Here is an 18573-nt window from a genome sequence, read left to right on the forward strand (position 1 = left end):
CCTTGGCTGTCAAAGACAGGCTCCAACCCCGACAGCCGAGTGCCCACCGGCACTAGCAGCCAATGAGCCTCCCGGTCACGAGTGTCGTTACTCTCCTTGGCAGTAAAGAAGGGCCGGTACTAGCACTGATAAAATGAGAAGTACCGGTACTCGGTACCTGTGAGAACCGGTCCATTTAAAGCCCTGCCACTGCTCTTCTCCCAACGACCGGGCTCTTCATGTCCCGACACTGCATCTTCTTCGCTTTCCTCATCTGTTGCTGCTGCCAAGGCTTGTTGGTGGTCTTGCCGGACACTGACCTCCTGGTTCTCGACTTCCGACAAGGGGCAGCTCGTGAACAGCTTCTAGTCTTCCACACCGTCACCTGGTTCTCACAGCTGCAGTGACAAGGTTATCGTCAACCCTCCTGCATCTTCTGTCATCGGTGGGCATTGGTCTTCTGTGCCTTCTGGTCACTCCTGAGTGGCATAGACTCTGTCCCCTCTGCTTGCAAGTACTCCTTTTCAAGAATCCATCCTTGGATTCCACCGGACTCTTTCACCGTGGCATCTTCACTGAAGTCCTCCATTGTGGTCTACAGCGGCTTCCGACGTCACTTTGCACCGTCTCTGGTGTAGGTACCCTAGTTCCTGGAGAATCCACGGGTGGGGGGGCTCTCCAACTTTCCATCTTCCACTGGCTTTCTTCAGGGTCCACTGGGAAGGGTCCTTCTTCTGCAAAACTGTAACCGCGACTTCTCTATTGACTTGCATTGAGTACGTAGCTGTATTTCCACTCTGCACACGGCCTCCTTGGGGTTCCTGGATACTTACCGTGGGTCGTTTCTTGGGTCCTCAGCTCTTCTAAGTCTTCTGAGTCTAGTCTCGACTTTGATCACAGTTTGCATCCCACTTTATTAGTCGTTTGCGTTCCACTTTATAAGTATATGGTTTGGTCTCTCCCTGGAGACCACTGTGTGTTTGTGCTACTTACCTGTTCTCCTTTTGAAATATTGTGTGTATTGTGTTTATACCTCCAGGTAGGAGATATACCATTGTGTTAGTGAGTGTGTATAATAAATATTACTATATTTATAACTGCACTGTGTGGTTCTTTTTCGTTTAACCTACATAAGATGATTAGATCTGGTAAAGCAAGCTGCTTAACACTCCTCCTAGACTGAGCCTGAAGGCTGCTCTCCACAGCTCCCACCTAGAGAGCTTTCTAAGGTTGTCTAAGACCACTAAAATCACCATAAGGGTTGTCTGGTTTAGTGCAGGGTGCTTCACTTAAATAAGTGTGCACCATATACTAAGCCAGCCTCCTACACTTGACAAACCCACCTCCCCTGGTAATTCATTAGTGTTTACGAATGCTGATACGGAGTCAGCCCTACGTTTGGTCCAAGCAGGGAAAGCTCCTGGGATGGACTGCATCCCGGCAGACCTTTTAAAAACAGATCTCCAACTCTGGTATCCCTACATAACTCAGATTGCAAATGCCATAGCGAGGGGGGCTAGGATACCAGAGTCTTGGAAAGGGGCGGAAATTCTTCCCATTTTTAAAAAGGGGGACCGTTCGGTCCCGGGGAATTATCGCCCTATTAGTCTTATCGACTCTTTGCAGAAAATTGTTGCTAGAATGGTCCTTGCTAGAGTTCAAGGGTGGATGGAGATGGAGAACATTCTCTCCCCATTACAGGCTGGCTTCAGATCAGGCACCAGCACCATCGACCAGTTTTTCAGATTTACTCTGATTTACTGGAAGGTGGTGCTGTTGGGCGGAGGGTCCATCTATGCCGCCTTTGTGGATCTTAAGTTCGCTTTCGATCTTGTGCCTAGGGCTAAACTGTGGGCAGTCTTGGGCAACCGAGGTTTGCCGTTGAACTTATTATTAGATTGCACGAGGGCAACTTTGCCAGGGTGAGGTGGGGAGCCCAAGGGCAGGTGACGGATAGTTTCTCCCGTAACGCGAGGTGTTCGCCAGGGGTGCGTTCTGGCACCCACCCTTTTTCTATTGTTTATTGACCAGATGGTGAAGTTCTTTGTTAACACCCCGACTGATGCTCCCATATTGGGTGGGACTAAATTCCCTATGCTCATCTTTGCAGATGACACTTTACTCCTCTCAAAGACTCGAAGGGGGCTGCAAACAGCAATAAATAGGTTCGAGGAGTTTTGTCAAGTTAACAATCTGCAAATTAACGTGAGCAAGACCAAATTTATGGTCCTAACGAAAAATCGCCCTATTAAAAGCCACATTAGTATGAATGGCGTCAGTCTTGAGCAAGTGGAACTTATGACCTACCTTGGAGTAACCTTAGATTATCGTCTACGCTGGAAACCCCAGGTTGAAGCTCTTCAACTAAGATTCGCCCGCCTTTCGGGCGGCCTAATCCAGGAGCAAAAAACGTCTTTAACTAAACGGGTTACACCTGCACTTAAGATCTATGAGGCCAAAATTAGCTCTGCCATTTTGTATGGGGCTGACTTGTGGGGGTATATGGATTTGACCCCCTTGGTAAAAGTCCAAAATAAATTTATGCGCAAACTGGTAGGACTCCCCCAATCCACACCGATCAAACATCTCTTATTAGATATGGGCTGTAAGTCCATTAATGAGATGGCTCGATATCGGTTAGTCGCATTGTGGAGACGGCTCTGGACATCGCCGGATCTCAGTCTCTTTGCCAGTGAACTGGCGGAAGTTAGATCATTTCTGGGTTCTGGGAACATACCTTGGCTACGTGAGGTGAAACTAATTTTGGAAGATATGGGTCTCAGCCAACTTTGGGTTTCCCCGGGTTCTAGTGTATTCCCCCTAAACAAGATTTTAAAGCACTTTATTGGGCTTCCGTCAGACTTCTTTCCGTTGCGCGGTCAGATGCTGTTACCCTAACAGGTAGATTTTTGGTATATAAAACAGATCCCTTCTTGGAAAACTATTGGGACATCATCACTAAGAGTCTGGACGAAAAACTATACCATCAGTTTAGAGTCGGGTCTTTCTCTTTACCCTTATGGTCCTTCTCCAGGAAATGGTCTGGTTCAAATGAATCTTGTCCATGGTGTAGTGACCACAAGGAGAGTGTGGGACACTTCTTTTTTGCATGCCCTGCTTATCATGCCCCTAGACATAGATGGATTAGGCCTATTTGTCAAAGGCTGAAAATGAGAGGGAGCTCAGAGGCTTTGTGGACTTTGCAAACTAATACCTCGGAGACTGTGGTAATAGGTGTTGCAAAGTTCCTTGGGTGGGCCTGGGTTATCAGAGCCAGACATCTCCAGGTATCCTGATTGTTTTCTTTTTTGTAAGGGTTTTCATACATTAAGTCTATAATATATTGTTTAATGCTTTCTTAATGAGGAACTGTATTGAATATAGGCGGGTTTTTAATTTTTTTAATGTAATGTATGCATGTATTATTGCTCCTTTGTTGTACTGTCTTTTATGATATTAAATCGAAATAAAGACATATGAAACCTGACAAACCCAATGTGCAGATACGGCAAAAACGTTGCTTTGTTTTATTTCCTCAATGCTTTGAATCCATTCAAAACATCAGATACTATTTAGACAGGAACTGACCTAAAAGAAAAGGATATATTCTGTCACAAGGTTTTAGCAACGACTCTTATTAAGTCCCCAGCCCTCCACACCCTTTCCCAAGGGCGTAGATTACTCAGTTGGATTCAGGGGGTGTAAGTCAGCGGTTCCCCAACAAGCACCGCAGTGTACCCAACAAAACGCAATGTCACTGGCATGCTCCTGTATCATTCTTCAATCCGGCCCTCCCCGAAAAAGGAGTCTGGAAACCGCACAGCTCAAGAAGCTGGTTCTGTATCATATATGACTAGAGAGATTCAGCGCATCCGAAACGTCATCTTCAGCGCGTGTGTCAAAAGCAGAAAACATTGCATTAGTCTTTACCACTTTTGTGCCGCCATGACTCGTGCCAGTTGTGTTGGTGAGCGTGCCTACATTTTCAGTGCACTTTAGGATCTACTCCGCAGCATTTCATGCTTCTTCTGCTCCTGCGTCTGCAGCACCAAGTGGGGCACTCTAAACTTCAGCAGCGAAATTCCGGGAAATATGTGAAAAAATACAAATACACCTAGCTGAGCTGCAAACCAGAGTGCTCCAAGGATTATTACTTTCTCTCCTGACAAGTACACCTAAAGTGAAAGCTGACAAACACTGCCGAACCCAACAGGGCCTATAATAACCTGAGGTTCAGCATTCATTAGGGGGGTGGGACACCCCTAAACCCCTTATGACGCTACGCCCCTGTCCTTTCCACTTTCCTGATACCAGGTAGTCGTTGCCTCACGCAAAGTGCATTGTGGGTGCTGTAGGCCAGATTGTAATGTGATGTTCATATGTCTTTTTTCTTCCACAAAGGCTGTTTTGGGGTTGATTGGATGCTCTCTCAGACCTCGTAACTCCCTGAAATTATGGAGCTGTGTTCTGTGAGTTCCATGACTAGGCCATCGCACCTGGGCATAATTTTCATTGTGTACTCAGATTAATATTGATATGTTACTAGGGTCCCCCATCCTCTTCAAAACTGACCAGAGTTTTTGTGTGGGACTAGATCAAATGCAGACTTTAGGTTCATAAAGGAAATATACCCCTAGCTGCTGGTGTCGTTGGCGATGTTCTGGCGGGATGGAGACGCTGGCAGCTGGCTGGAGGAACTGGGGCCCGGGCCAGAGGCAGATGAGTCCACCTCCTTCAGAGCCACCAGCCGATGGTATTCAGTCGGGATGACCTCCATCCGGTGCCGCCGCCGCTGCTGTGCTACTATCTCCTGCCGAGATTGTGGTGGTGGTGGTGGACCAACAGGAGTAGTTTTATCAAGGAAAAAAAAAGACAAATTGTAAACAATGCTTTGTGCAAACACTTGTTTATATAGTGGCACAGGTGAGGAGGTATTTTTATTACTCCGTATTATTTGATATTTCCAAAGTTTGCTATCGCTCTGTAATATGGCATAATTGAGTTTTTCATTGTGTTAATCGCAGGTTCTTTGAGTGATTGATTCCATTGAGCACATATACATTTCAGTAGTTTTTTAAGTAAGATGGTTTTCTGCTTACTTATTTCTCCTTGTTATTTCCTCTTTCAACCTGTACTGCAATCTGCAGCACACACAGAAAGAGGAAAATGCCTCTCATGATTGTTTTTGTGCAGGAAGCTGTCCCTGCCTGTACAAAAACAATCCTTCCTATGACGCACGCACCCTTGCACCCTAACATTCTGAATTTGTGCCAAAATGATACACATCGGAACTCCATCATGATGGAATCAAAGTGGAAAACTGGAAGCATTCTCTACTGAGGAGACGGCAGTAAATGTGGAAATTAGGGAGCTTCATAACAAATAAGTCTCCCAAGATGGCAACCAAAGGAAAAAGAGCCATGTGCTGGGTGCATATATGTGGCACATTACGTAAAGGATACAGTGCTGGGCGGTGCGTGAATGTTGAATGCAGTTGCCGGATGTATGTCTGCCTATGAATGGTACAGTACATGGCGGATACAGTGCTGAGCAGTGTGTATGCTCTATATAAGCACTGAATGTATGGTTTGACATGCCGGTGAAAATGTGGGGGTGGCTGTAGATACTGAGAGGGACATGAATCCAGCCGCAATGGTGTTAAATCACCACGATGCTAGCTCAGAAGGTTGAAAAGAACACTTCTGTTCACATGTAGATTCACTCTGTGAGTTCACATGTAGGTGCATCATTTACACACCGAAGGAAAAGTAGATTCACTCTATGTGAGATCACATGCAGGTGCAGTCATCGACACACAGAGGAAGGAGTATATTCACTCCATCTGAGTTCACTCATAGGTGGAGTCTTCAAGTAGATTCACTCTGTAAGTTCACATGTAAGTGTAGTCAACACACAGAAGAAAGAGTTAATTCACTCCATGTGAATTCACACATAGGTGCAGCCATCTACACAGAGAGGAAGGAGTAGATTCACTCTAGGTGGGTCCACATGTAGGTGCAGTTGTTGACGCACAGAGGAAGGAGTAGATTCACTCTGTGAGTTCACACGTAGGTGCAGTTGTCAAGACACAGAAGACGGAGTAGTTTCACTCCATGTTAATTTACACGCAGGTACAGTTATCTACACACAGGGAAAGGGGTATATTCACCCCATGTGAGTTCACACGTAGGTGCAGCCATCTACACACAGAGGAAGGAATAGATTCACTCTAGGTGGGTCCACATGTAGGTGCAGTTGTTGACGCACAGAGGAAGGAGTAGATTCACTCTGTGAGTTCACACGTAGGTGCAGTTGTCAAGACACAGAGGACGGAGTAGTTTCACTCCATGTTAATTTACATGCAGGTACAGTTATCTACACACAGAGAAAGGGGTATATTCACCCCATGTGAGTTCACACGTAGGTGCAGCCATCTACACACAGAGGAAGGAATAGATTCACTCCATGTGAATTCACACGTAGGTGAAGCCATTGACACACAGAGGAAGGAGTGGATACGCTCCATGTTAATTTACACATAGGTGCAGCCATCTACACAGAGAGGAAGGAGTAGATTCACCCCATGTGAGTTCACACATAGGTGCAGCCATCTACACACAGAGGAAGGAGTAGATTCACTCCATGTTAATTCACACATAGGTGCAGCCATCTACACAGAGAGGAAGGAGTAGATTCACGCCATGTGAATTCACGCTTAGGTGCAGCCATCGACACACAGAGAAAGGCGTATATTCACTCTATGTGAGTTAACACGTAGGTGCAGTCGGCACACAGAGCGAGGAGTAGATTCACTCTGTGAGTTCACACGTAGGTGCAGCCATCGACACAGAGGAAGGAGTAGATTCACTCTATGTGAGTTCACACGTAGGTGCAGCCATCGACACTCAGAGGAAGGAGTAGATTTACTCTATGTGAGTTCACACGTAGGTGCAGCCATGAACACACAGAGGGAGGGGTAGATTCACTCTGTGAGTTCACACGTAGGTGCAGCCATCGACACACAGAGGAAGGAGTAGATTTACTCTATGTGAGTTCACACGTAGGTGCAGCCATGAACACACAGAGGGAGGGGTAGATTCACTCTATGTGAGTTCACACGTAGGTGCAGCCATCGACACACAGAGGAAGGAGTAGATTCACCCTATGTGAGTTCACACTTAAATGCAGCCATCTACCTCACAGAGGAAGGAGTAGATTCACTCTATGTGAGTTCACACGTAGGTGCAGCCATGAACACACAGAGGGAGGGGTAGATTCACTCTATGTGAGTTCACACATAGGTGCAGCCATCAACACACAGAGGAAGGAGTAGAGTCACTCTGTGAGTTCACACGTAGGTACAGCCATCGACACACAGAGGGAGGAGTAGATTCACTCTATCTGAGTTCACAGGTAGCATAAGTGCAGTCGTCTACACATTGAGGAAGGAGTAGATTCACTCTGTGGGTTAACACGTAAGAACAGTTATCGACACAAAGAGGAAGGAGTAGATTCACTCCATGTCAGTTCACACGTAGGTGCAGCCATCTACCTCACAGAGAAAGGAGTTTTCAGTTTCTGTAAACTGCACTGAATTTCTTGCCTTTTACAGCAACATCCTATGTATTAATTTAATATTATATTGTATTGGATATCTGGGTAATTTGTTGTGGATAAGATCTGTCGTATTAGTTTTATTGTGATGCCCTTGACAAGTACAATAACCTAAACTGAGGCGCAGGAGCACCTCTGAGGTCCTATTGACTTGGCGGCCACATAAATGTAGCGTTTTGCGCATTCTTTTCCTTCGGTCTCAGACTAGGCACTAAACCTGCCAGGGTCACCTCTCGAAGGGACCGGGGGCCAATGACAAACCGCAGCGACAGTCTGTCCATTAAATCATGAGAATAGGCAAGAACAGGAATTTGGACTAAACGCGGATTGTAGATCTTCTCACTTTATGCTGTACAAAGTGGGAAGGACTTGGACCTAGAGTCGTTTTTTAGGTCGAGCTTTGAAGACCTGTTGTATATACTTTAGTATATATTTCTTTGTGGGCTCAAAGCCCTCCCACTGCTTTTCATTTGTCTTTTTTCAGTGTCCTTAAAAAAAATCCTTGGATTTATCTGACCTCTTTGAATCCCTTCTGTCTACAGGCCACGTGTATGGGTGATATCGGGCCACAGATAACCCCGCAGGATGATGAACGCAGATGGCACGGACAGCAATCTGCTGCCCAGCCGGCTGGACCACTCCGTCCTGGACTTTGGAGATGACTTGGACGGCTTCTCGAAGGATGAAGAAGATGAAGTGGGTAAGGAAACTGCGCTGTTCCATCAATATGTCCATCCTTTTTTCTGGGGTGTCCCTATGCGTCATCAACCGCCATGATGTGTGTCCCCCATCAGGAGACACCGTTCCTGCACGCTGCCAGTGCATGTCTCCTTCGGATTGCGATTTGGCCTCCAACGCTGGGGAAGGAGAAGTAGATCCATGAGGATATTTTAGGACAACCAGACTTACTAAATGATTCCCACTTAGACTCTTTACATGAAATGTATCCAGGGTGGGCATGCTGACAGTCCAGCATGAATCCAATCCTTCTTGAACCAACGTTGGACACCCCTAGATCTCCGCAACAGTTCTGCAGTCTGGTGGCCCTTGGTCTCAGCGTGCGTCATCCAGCTGGCTGCCCCCCCCCCCCCACACTCCCCCTGGACCTGTCACCGACACTTGTCCGGAGTCTTAACTGTAATGTGCATTGTGAGGTCCTAGTAAAAGTTGTCTTTCTATCTCAGCTCAAAATGCTACAAGAAAATGTGACAATTCAACTGTGCAGTATTTGATTGTTGATTGCACAAACATAAACCTGTCCGGGCGCCACAAGTCTGTGATGACGCAGTCTGCTAAGGCATGAAAGGGCCTGCGAGTCATCGCTAGCCGCTCCCCACTTCGTGCAACAAACACATCCCTGAACTAAAGTTTAAGCCAGAGAGGGGGGGGACACTGCTCCCCTCGAACAGATGTTCTGGACAGTTGGAGCTTCGCTGCGAGACAACTCTTTCAGGATTTTCATGCTGAGAGAAGGAATTTGCTGAGCTAATGAATTCGAAGCCCAGGCAAAAAAAAAAAAAAGAATGTTAAAACATCCCACATTTCCTGAAAGGAAGTCAGTTAAATTAAATGAAAATAAAACAAAGCGTAACTTAAATTAAACTAAATATTTTAACTGCAATTATAATTTATCTGAAATTAAATTAAAATCTACTGAATAAAACAATGAAATAAATGTAAAAATTGCTTTGCAGTGGTCTTTATTCTACTTCTACTCCTGTTCCTAGAGCAGGGTGAAGGAAGAAGATTGAGCGGACCAGGAAGCGAGGGAGCGGACGTAGGACATGTCGAGTGAAGGTGGTGATGGTGTGTGTATATGTGTTAGGATGAGGGAGCGGACGTAGGACATGTAGAGTGAAGGTGGTGATGGGGTGTGTGTATATATGTTAGGATGAGGGAGCGGACGTAGGACATGTAGAGTGAAGGAGGTGATGGGGTGTGTGTATATGTGTTAGGATGAGGGAGCGGACGTAGGACATGTAGAGTGAAGGTGGTGATGGGGGTGTGTGTATATACGTCAGGATGAGGGAGCGTACGTAGGACATGTTGAGTGAAGGTGGTGATGGGTGTGTATATATGTTAGGATGAGGGAGCGGACGTAGGACATTTAGAGTGAAGAAGGTGATGGGGTGTGTGTATATATGTTAGGATGAGGGAGCGGACGTAGGACATGTAGAGTGAAGGAGGTGATGGGGTGTGTGTATATATGTTAGGATGAGGGAGCGGACGTAGGACATGAAGAGTGAAGGTGGTGATGGGGTGTGTGTATATATGTTAGGATGAGGGAGCGGACGTAGGACATGTAGAGTGAAGGTGGTGATGTGGTGTGTGTATATATGTTAGGATGAGGGAGCGGACGTAGGACATGTAGAGTGAAGGAGGTGATGGGGTGTGTGTATATATGTTAGGATGAGGGAGCGGACGTAGGACATGTAGAGTGAAGGTGGTGATGGGGTGTGTGTATATATGTTAGGATGAGGGAGCGGACGTAGGACATGTAGAGTGAAGGTGGTGATGGGGTGTGTGTATATATGTTAGGATGAGGGAGCGGACGTAGGACATGTAGAGTGAAGGTGGTGATGGGGTGTGTGTATATATGTTAGGATGAGGGAGCGGACGTAGGATATGTAGAGTGAAGGAGGTGATGGGGTGTGTATATATGTTAGGATGAGGGGGCGGACGTAGGACATGTCGAGTGAAGGTGGTGATGGGTGTGTATATATGTTAGGATGAGGGAGCGGACGTAGGACATGTCGAGTGAAGGTGCTGATGGGGTGTGTGTATATATGTCCGGATGAGGGAGCGTACGTAGGACATGTCGAGTGAAGGTGGTGATGGGGTGTGGGTATATGTTGGGATGAGGGAGCGGACGTAGGACATGTCGAGTGAAGGTGGTGATGGGGTGTGGGTATATGTTGGGATGAGGTTGTGGTGTCATGTGGGACGCAAACAGTGTGACGGAGGCGGAGGTAAGGCAGTGTGGTGGCTTAGAGAGGTGCTGGGATCTCCCTGCAGAAGTAGGGTCTAAGAGTAGGCAGCTTGAGAGGGACAGTAGGCGAGGGCACAGTGAGTGACGCCGAGGGAAAGAGTAAAGCCGGCAGGACGGAGAAGGGAACAAGTGACCATTCATCGAGGTGATCTCGTCAGCCTGCTGCTTGTCGCCTTTAGAGACCGCTGTGCCCCCATGGCTTTGGGATTTCAGGTTCCAAACTGGGGGATATTGAAGCCACTCTGAGAGCGGAAGCTTGGTTTGTGAGCAGGAGAGAGGCAACAATGCTAATCAATCTTTGCTCTTTGTTCAGGGATTAAAGATTCACATTTCTAGCGCATCTTTCCGCCCGCCCCACCGCAGGGCGATTGTGCGCTTCAGAGCTGATAATGGTGTATCTTGGACCCTGGCTGAAAGGCAAACCTTTAGACTGGCTGAAATGGCCAATCTTGATTGTAACTTCAGAATCCAGGTTGGTTCCTGCCCTCCCCTCATTAATGCCCCTTCCTTCCTAGGGCTCCTGTTCGTCCCAAAGAGGAGTTTGGGGATTTCATTGGGGTTTCTGCAGTGCTCGCCTCCTCCACTTCAGCCATGTTTTGTGCTTCATTTGCAGACAACCTTTGCAGCCCCTTCATGGTGGTGTACAACCTGAAGCCCGTCAAGCAGCAGGGGCAGGTGTTCATGAAGGGCGTGCCCATCACCGCGCGCATGGAAGGCACGGAGCGGTACACCAGCGGGTCCAAGGTGAGGAGCCATGGGTGGTGGTAGGGTGGGAGAAGTGAAGTGTCCTCTCAGGACTGGCATGGCCTTGTAGCAGTGATGCTTGGCCTGGCAGCCAGATGCTGAGCACAGAGACATACTTAGCACATTAGCCGCTGGGCGGGGCCTTAAGAACCCACAAATATCTCCAGTTGGCTGCTTATCAAGGCAAGAGTTGAATAAGTCCCGCCAAACGGAGTCCAAAAACAGCTGCTTTATATTAAACGTGGCACGAGGAGAAAGAACATGTCGTGCTGGGTCTGGCACAAAACGCGTCCGCGATGACTCCGTTTCATAATGCCCCTTACAGAGTGTGTGCATAAGTAGGTTTTTGTCACTGTAAGAACTGAGTTGTGGTTGAAGGACCCATCCTTTAGGTATATAAACATTCAAAGCATGTGCTCCTAATTCCATTCAATGTTCATTTGAAAATGTATTTATACAGAAATTCTAATTCAGTTGTACAAATACATGGGCCGATGAACAAAGCTGGCTTTTATGTGGGAGCGCCGGCGACCGTCCATTGTCGTGTAGTTCTCACTAATCTGTAGGATCTGCGCGTTTGTGGGCAACCTAAAGTTTGGGAGAGGTGCCTGGACTGATTCTGGCCACCCCGCAGGATAAGTGGGACTAGAGACCAGCTAGCTCAGAGTGCCCTCGGGGATTGTGGTCACAGATCAGAACCTTTCGCTCAGTCTCTCGTGTGCTCTTGTTCTCAGACAAGTATACAAAGAATACGCAATGGGATGTTTTCAATATATTTATTGAACAGTTATTCTTGTATAGAATACATGTGCTGCTATAATCCTTCGACAAAAGCATGCAAAAGTGATTCAAGCTCAAAAATAGAAAATAGCAGGTATCGTTCCTCCATGTTGCTAGGACAGTGTATATAAAACAAAGTAGTAATCAGGCGTACTCCTATAATGCAATCCCTACCCTATGTGTCGTGTGTGTGTGTGTGTGTGTGTGTGTGTGTGTGTGTGTGTGTGTGTGTCCGTGTGTGTGTGTGTCCGTGTGTGTGTGTGTCCGTGTGTGTGTGTCCGTGTGTGTGCGTGTCCGTGTGTGTGTGTCCGTGCCCGTCCAAATTTCCCCCCACAAGATGATCCAACCCAATTACCTGGCGGGAGAGAATGTGGAGCCCGTCATGGTCACGAATTGGACACCCCTCACGGAGATGTCTGGCAGCTGCTTGGCGAAGCATCCGCATGCAGGACCTTTTGATGTCAGACGAGGTGTCTCCTCTGCCAACCCCCGGAAAAACTTCTTTATTTATAATAAAAAGCATCCTAGCGATGTACACGGAGATTCATGTTGTTATGCATATGAAGATAGCCCTGTCGCCCTGTGGATGAAGATAGAACGACATTTGTACAGTGTGCGTAAAGGCCTTGTACTCTGTGTTCGAGGCATCATGACAATGTTGCGCAAAGCGAAGTGTGTAAGCAAAGCAGTTTGAGAGATACTAATCCAACATTGTCACGCATGCGAATATGTGCAAAACGTTATTGTAAAATGAAATTGTGCAGAAAAGAGGAGAATGTAAGACAATGTGCAGCGTTGCTACATGGGCCTAACTCCGGTACATAAAACCATGACACAGGCCTCAGATTCACAAATGTGCCTCACCGGCTGCATGCAGAGGCAACGGATGAAGCGAGGTTTTGCCCTCTGACCTGTAAAAGGGCATCTCCCTCTAATGGCAGAGAGCACAGGATTATTAAACAACCATGAGAAAGGCTCCGCTTTACAAGACCACTCGTGCCAACCTGCCAGGCATAGGATCACACATGGCTTAGTTAAATGTAACACACCAGTAGATGCTGTGTGCTCTCAAACAATCAAATGTAAACCAATGTGCGTCATTCTCACATATTTCGTCGATATTTCATCTTAAAAGAATATATTCAAAAATGTAAAATCTCTGGCACTATTTTTTTAACTGGTTTTCTACTATATGACAATTTTATGGGTAAATATCTTAATACATATTCTTACATACAAAGGTTTTCACAGAACTCAGACTCTGATAAAGATTGATTGATTGACTGAGACCCTGTTGTACTGTGTCAATGCACCAAATGTCACCTCAGCATCCTCACTAGGACATGTATAGCATGCTCACTGGTCTTCTATAAAAAAAAGAAAGTCGACACAACGTTTCTGTGCTACTAGATTTTGTTTCGGCCTTCCTTAGGACTGGCACACATAGACTCACCTTTACATAAGTAATGCTATTATGAGCATTTCACAGTGGAGTCATTCCTGACAATGCCCCCAACAGTCAGGAGACACTATAATGTATAAACAGACAACACCTCAGTCAAAGCACATCTGGGTTGTAGACACCCAGCACGATACTAGCGGATAATAGCCATTTTCTTCTGGTTTATGAGAAAACTCAAACTCTCTATTTCTCTTAAATAATTCATAATTTTTACTGGATGACGCAATCTCCGGTGGTCGCTGTTGGCGTGTTCTTGTCTTATACTGGGTTCTATAGGTCGAATTGTTGTCGTCTTTGGTAGTCCCTAGATTCATAAACTCTCTCCAGAATACAAAAAACAGTAACACGCGAGGGGCTTCACATCCTAAAGATCCAAAGTTTAAACTCACTCCCTCACTCAAGCCTCCCCCTTCCTCATAATGCGTATTTCTCATTCACTTTTAGAATTCGTCGGTGGTGGCCCCCCTGTTTCTCAGAAAGGCAGAAGTGACGGAAGAAACAGGAAACTGCTTTCTATACTTCCTGTCTCATTTGATTCACTTGTGACCCTCATTGCGTAGACACAAGGCTACTACGACAAACAGATCCATTCTGCCGGTGTGTAGATGAGAGGTACTCGCCCTGAACCAACCACACTATTTGTGCGCCATCTTGAGGTGCCCACCGCCCACCTCTCTCTTGTTGCACGGGGGTGGGGGGGGCTAAAGAAGAGTTACTTCAGGACCACCTTGGACCTGGGAAAGTGCAATTTTTGTGCTTTTCTGGCTTGTGTAAAATCATGAGCGGAAGTTTACACACGCAGTTTAAAGTAAGTTTTGGAGAGCTGTTGATGTCTGCAGGTTGGTGGAACCGCGCACTGGGCATGCGTGCATTCGAAGACGTTCATTGCGCACTGCACTTGAGTGAGGATCTGCTACGCGACTCCAGCCTCTCCTGGTGTAATGTGGGTTCTGCTCCTTCCTTAACCCCTACTCCAGGTTTAGATGCACTACAATGGAGTCTTTCCAGAGGCGAGGAATGTGCAGGACGAAGTAACCACTGGTGGAATAGGTCATCTGTAGTAACTTTCTTCCCTGGGTCCCCTCTCCTCCCAGGTAACTTGAGGCACCTGCTTTCTGAGCTCTGTCGAGTGGGCCTCATTGTATGTGTTTAGGTGATGCAGTTTGTCGCACTGCCTCTCCCTCACCTCAGATGTGCAGGGCTGGGAGTCAAGTCAGCGCAGGAATCCCCCGGTCTGATGTCCTCTTTGATGAACTGACCTAGGGAGACCGCACCCCACCAGACCCCGCACCCCACCAGACCCCGCAGGCATCTTTGCTGATTCCACTCCGCTCTGTGGATGTTCTTTCCTTAACTCCTGTTTCATTCCTGCTTCCTTTCCCGTTCACTCTAGTTGTCTTCCTTCCTGTGGTCGGTGGTGCCTCTTCTGTCTTCTTCATCGGGCCGCAGCCTGCACTCAAGACCCCAAACATTGTGTGCTTCATGGGCCGAGTCCCTTGTTTATCCTCTTCTTGGCCCCTAAAGTCAGCCCAATACTGGCTCTTTTATTTCCCAGAATACCTGCAACTCTTGTCCAGAACTTCTCATACGCACTATTCGATTGTCTTGACCTGGTGGAGTTAAGAAGTGTCACCATCGCGTCTCTGATGGTCAAGATCACACATAGCAAAGCTCAAGAAGCAATAAAGAATTGACAAATGCAGAGAATTGATCTTGGGTCTGTGGATATTTCACTCTATCCCTCACGGCTTGTGAGATTTCTGATGGGCTCATGAGGCAACGGGCAGGCTATCGGATTAAGGCCCCCCAGCCCCCATATGCGAAGCCCGTTACTGTGATATGTGCGAGGTCAGCTGGCTGTTCACAAATGATCCCCATCAGCGGACTCTGCTGGGCTCGCAAATGTTGCCATCTTTGTTGTCCGTGGTGTGCTGGCCTTACTGCCTTCCAAGGGTGTTACCTTATTTGAGTTGTTGCCACCAGATGAGGTGGCGCGATCACATGGCATCGGAGATGGACGCTTCACCTCAGTGTTTACAACTACATGTCAATCACAGAGCCCGTCTCCCAAGTGTCCTATTGATGGTCTGAGGTTGGCACCACGGAGTGACGAGATGACACCGGGACCACGCGTACGCTTCTAGGGTGAAAATGCAGTCCAGACGATGGGATTAGAGACTGTCACAAGGAGCCATGTCTGATCATGGGTTATCCTAAGATATGGGACCGGGTGTATGATGTTAGCTTGGAGTTTGAAGACTTTCCTGAGAACGGCGGCTCACCTGATATCAGAGCTTCTGGGAGCGAAGAGGTGAGGGCCGATCAATGCATCTGTGGTGAAACCCAATGCACAAAGTGTACCATCGGTAAGTGTTATTAGTGGTCATCTGCTGCTCCTAATTCATCTCCTTTTGAAATAGTATTTAGGCATAAGAAAGGTCAGAGTTCATACCCTGCCTGTCAAGGCCTTCCCTGCTGTGGTTTAAGCAAGGTCTGTGGTGCGCCAGGTCCTGGCTGTGCCTCTATCTCCAATGAAAGATACCGACTTATCCTTGGGGTGGCTGGGGACGAGAGGCTAGACCGCTGGAAGCATCGCCCTTACAGCTGACCGGGTGCATAACAGTGCTTGGAAACTCAACTGCAACAAGTCCAAGAACATGGCCTTCAGCCAGGCTAAGGCTGTCTGTCAGATCAGTGGTGGCCCAGGGAGTTAGGAGTCCATCCCACACTGCAATCCATGGTAAGGAACCTCGGGTCTTGGCTTTTGATCCCGGGTACATTTGATTACATTACCAAGCGTCTTTCATCTTAAACTCAAGATATATCCATTCTGGACTCCACAGACGGACATTAGCCGCACGGGCGTTTCCTCTGTCGAGGGTGGCTCATCGAGTACTCTCGGTCTAAGGTGGCTTGTCCACACTACAGGTGGCTCAGAATCCAGCTGTCGGCTGACACTTGGATCTGTGTCCGCTTCCAGATGTAGAGTACACATGGTCTCACTTGGATCTGTGTCCGCTTCCAGATGTGGATTACACATGGTCTTACTTGTATCTGTGCGCCTGGTTCATCCTACAGTCCATGGGAAAGCACCCCCCACAGACTGAGCTCTCCGGTTGGCCAGTCTCAGAAGCGTGTGCTCCCCAAGAATGAGAAATCTAAGCTGGGAGCACGCGCTGTCCTATAGCAGCCGCGAGACGGTCAGATGAAGGAGCACTCTCTGCTCCTCCCCTTTAGAACTATTGTAATCTTCTTTGCTAATTGTTATGGTTTTAACTACCTAGAAACAATACAATGTACTCACTTCCGTTTAGAAAAGGCTCCAAACCTTGGCTCTGGGAATGATCTGGAGATGTTGTGTGCTCTCTTGCCAGCGCCAGGGTGCTCTTGTCTGTTTCCACTTAACAGGAACCATTAACATGACGTAAGTAGCCCTCGTTGAACTGTGGGCGTCTCTCATCCTATGCAGCCGCTGTTAGACACTTACACGGCCTCAGGTAAGGCACAGATTTACTCCTGACTCGTGGGAGAGGATGTTGTGTTACAGCCAGAGCTGCTGACTTTGGAACGGGGGGACCCAGGTTCGAGTCTCAGCGTCGCCTCAACATCCTGTGACCCTGGGCAAATCGCTGAATCTCCCTGTGCCTAGAATTATAAAAAATTAAAGTATCCTTGTGTGACGTAACTGGTGCTCATGTAAAGCGCTATAATACCTTCAGGTCGAGTTCGCGCTATAAAACTGCAAAACAAAAACCTGCAGGCCATGTGGTTGTAAATTATAGCGCCTGGTTATGTTACTGCCACTCTGTTTCCACTGGGTCACTTTCCCCTTAAGAAACTATCGTAATCTGCTGGTTTAGATGGTGGGTTTATAAGCCAGACCCTCAATGTCACTTCCCTTAGTGAGGAGACCTCAGCTCCATGCTACGGAAGTCTCAACTCGTGCGTCTCACTGACCCTACTTTTATAACTTCATGGGGGATCGGTGTGACCCTAAACCACAGGGACCCTCCCTTGGCCCTCTCAGCACCAGATTAATGCAGTGCATATTACACAAACCAGTGAACTGAAGTGTAAACATAGCAGTGTCGGAGCCAGCAGACAGACCCGGAAGTATCTGCTCGACGCCCGTTGCCCCCAGCTACTGCTCACCCGGTATTATAAGGCCGGCCAGCATTCTGTCAACTTAGACACAGCCGGACTGACTGGTGGACCTGGAGCCATTGGCGCACGCGGTGTCCATCACTTGGTCACCACCAATCGTCAGGTGGGTGAGCCAGCGCAAGGGGCAAATTTACATATTCTCCTTATGTCACAGATTCGTAATCACTACAACTCATCCATATATTGATTCATTGGTGGGGCCCATAACACCAACACGCACTCGTCTCACCCGAATCTGTACACAGCAGAAAAAGCGCCGGACATGTGGGTACCTTATTACCTATCAGGATTACATTTCTTTATATTCTATACATTATATACACGTGCACCTATAGAATCCTGACTTTAACATCAAGGCACTCCACCACTTGGTCGATGGACCAATTAGTTGGACTGGTTGATGGTGAATTAGAACCCGCTAAAACACAAAGCCTAGGAAACATTTGATTAATTTCTGTAATCAATTAAAGAACCATAAACTCTTTTCTTATTTTTTTCAAATTTTGTTTATCTAATAATACTTTTCTCCGCATTAGTATTTATGCACTACAGGTCATAGTATAAATTTGGTTATTTGAAGAGAAAATCAAACATCTAGTAAATAAGCATAGATTTAGAAAGTGCATTTAATAATTACCAAATGTTAAACGTTGGCAACCCTCTGAGCAAGCAAAGAATTATCCGCATTCTCTGGTACCATCTCCGGAATAAATGTCCAACCCACAGCAAAGATGAAAACCATCAGAAAAAATACCTTCCCGAAAAATCAAAGAAACCCAAGGCAAACCATGGAAATCTTCACCCGTTCAATGCAGACCCAACGCCATGATCAGCCCAATGA

The 18573-nt window shown here is 47.1% G+C and overlaps 1 protein-coding gene across 5 annotated transcripts in view; it reads left to right on the top strand.

Annotated features, from left to right (window-relative positions):
* Positions 1–18573, top strand: part of PLD2 (phospholipase D2) — a 495902-nt gene that overhangs the window by 228052 nt on the left and 249277 nt on the right. For all 5 annotated transcript variants that reach the window (XM_085638423.1, XM_085638422.1, XM_085638426.1 and 2 more), the window contains 2 exons: positions 8136–8293; positions 11196–11326. In XM_085638423.1, coding sequence (XP_085494549.1) covers positions 8179–8293; positions 11196–11326 — 246 coding nt within the window. In that variant the 5' untranslated portion in view covers positions 8136–8178. The remainder of the gene's footprint in view (positions 1–8135; positions 8294–11195; positions 11327–18573) is intronic.

This window comes from Triturus cristatus, chromosome 12 (assembly GCF_964204655.1).
Source record: "Triturus cristatus chromosome 12, aTriCri1.1, whole genome shotgun sequence".
In the NCBI taxonomy this organism is placed as follows: Eukaryota; Metazoa; Chordata; class Amphibia; order Caudata; family Salamandridae; genus Triturus; species Triturus cristatus.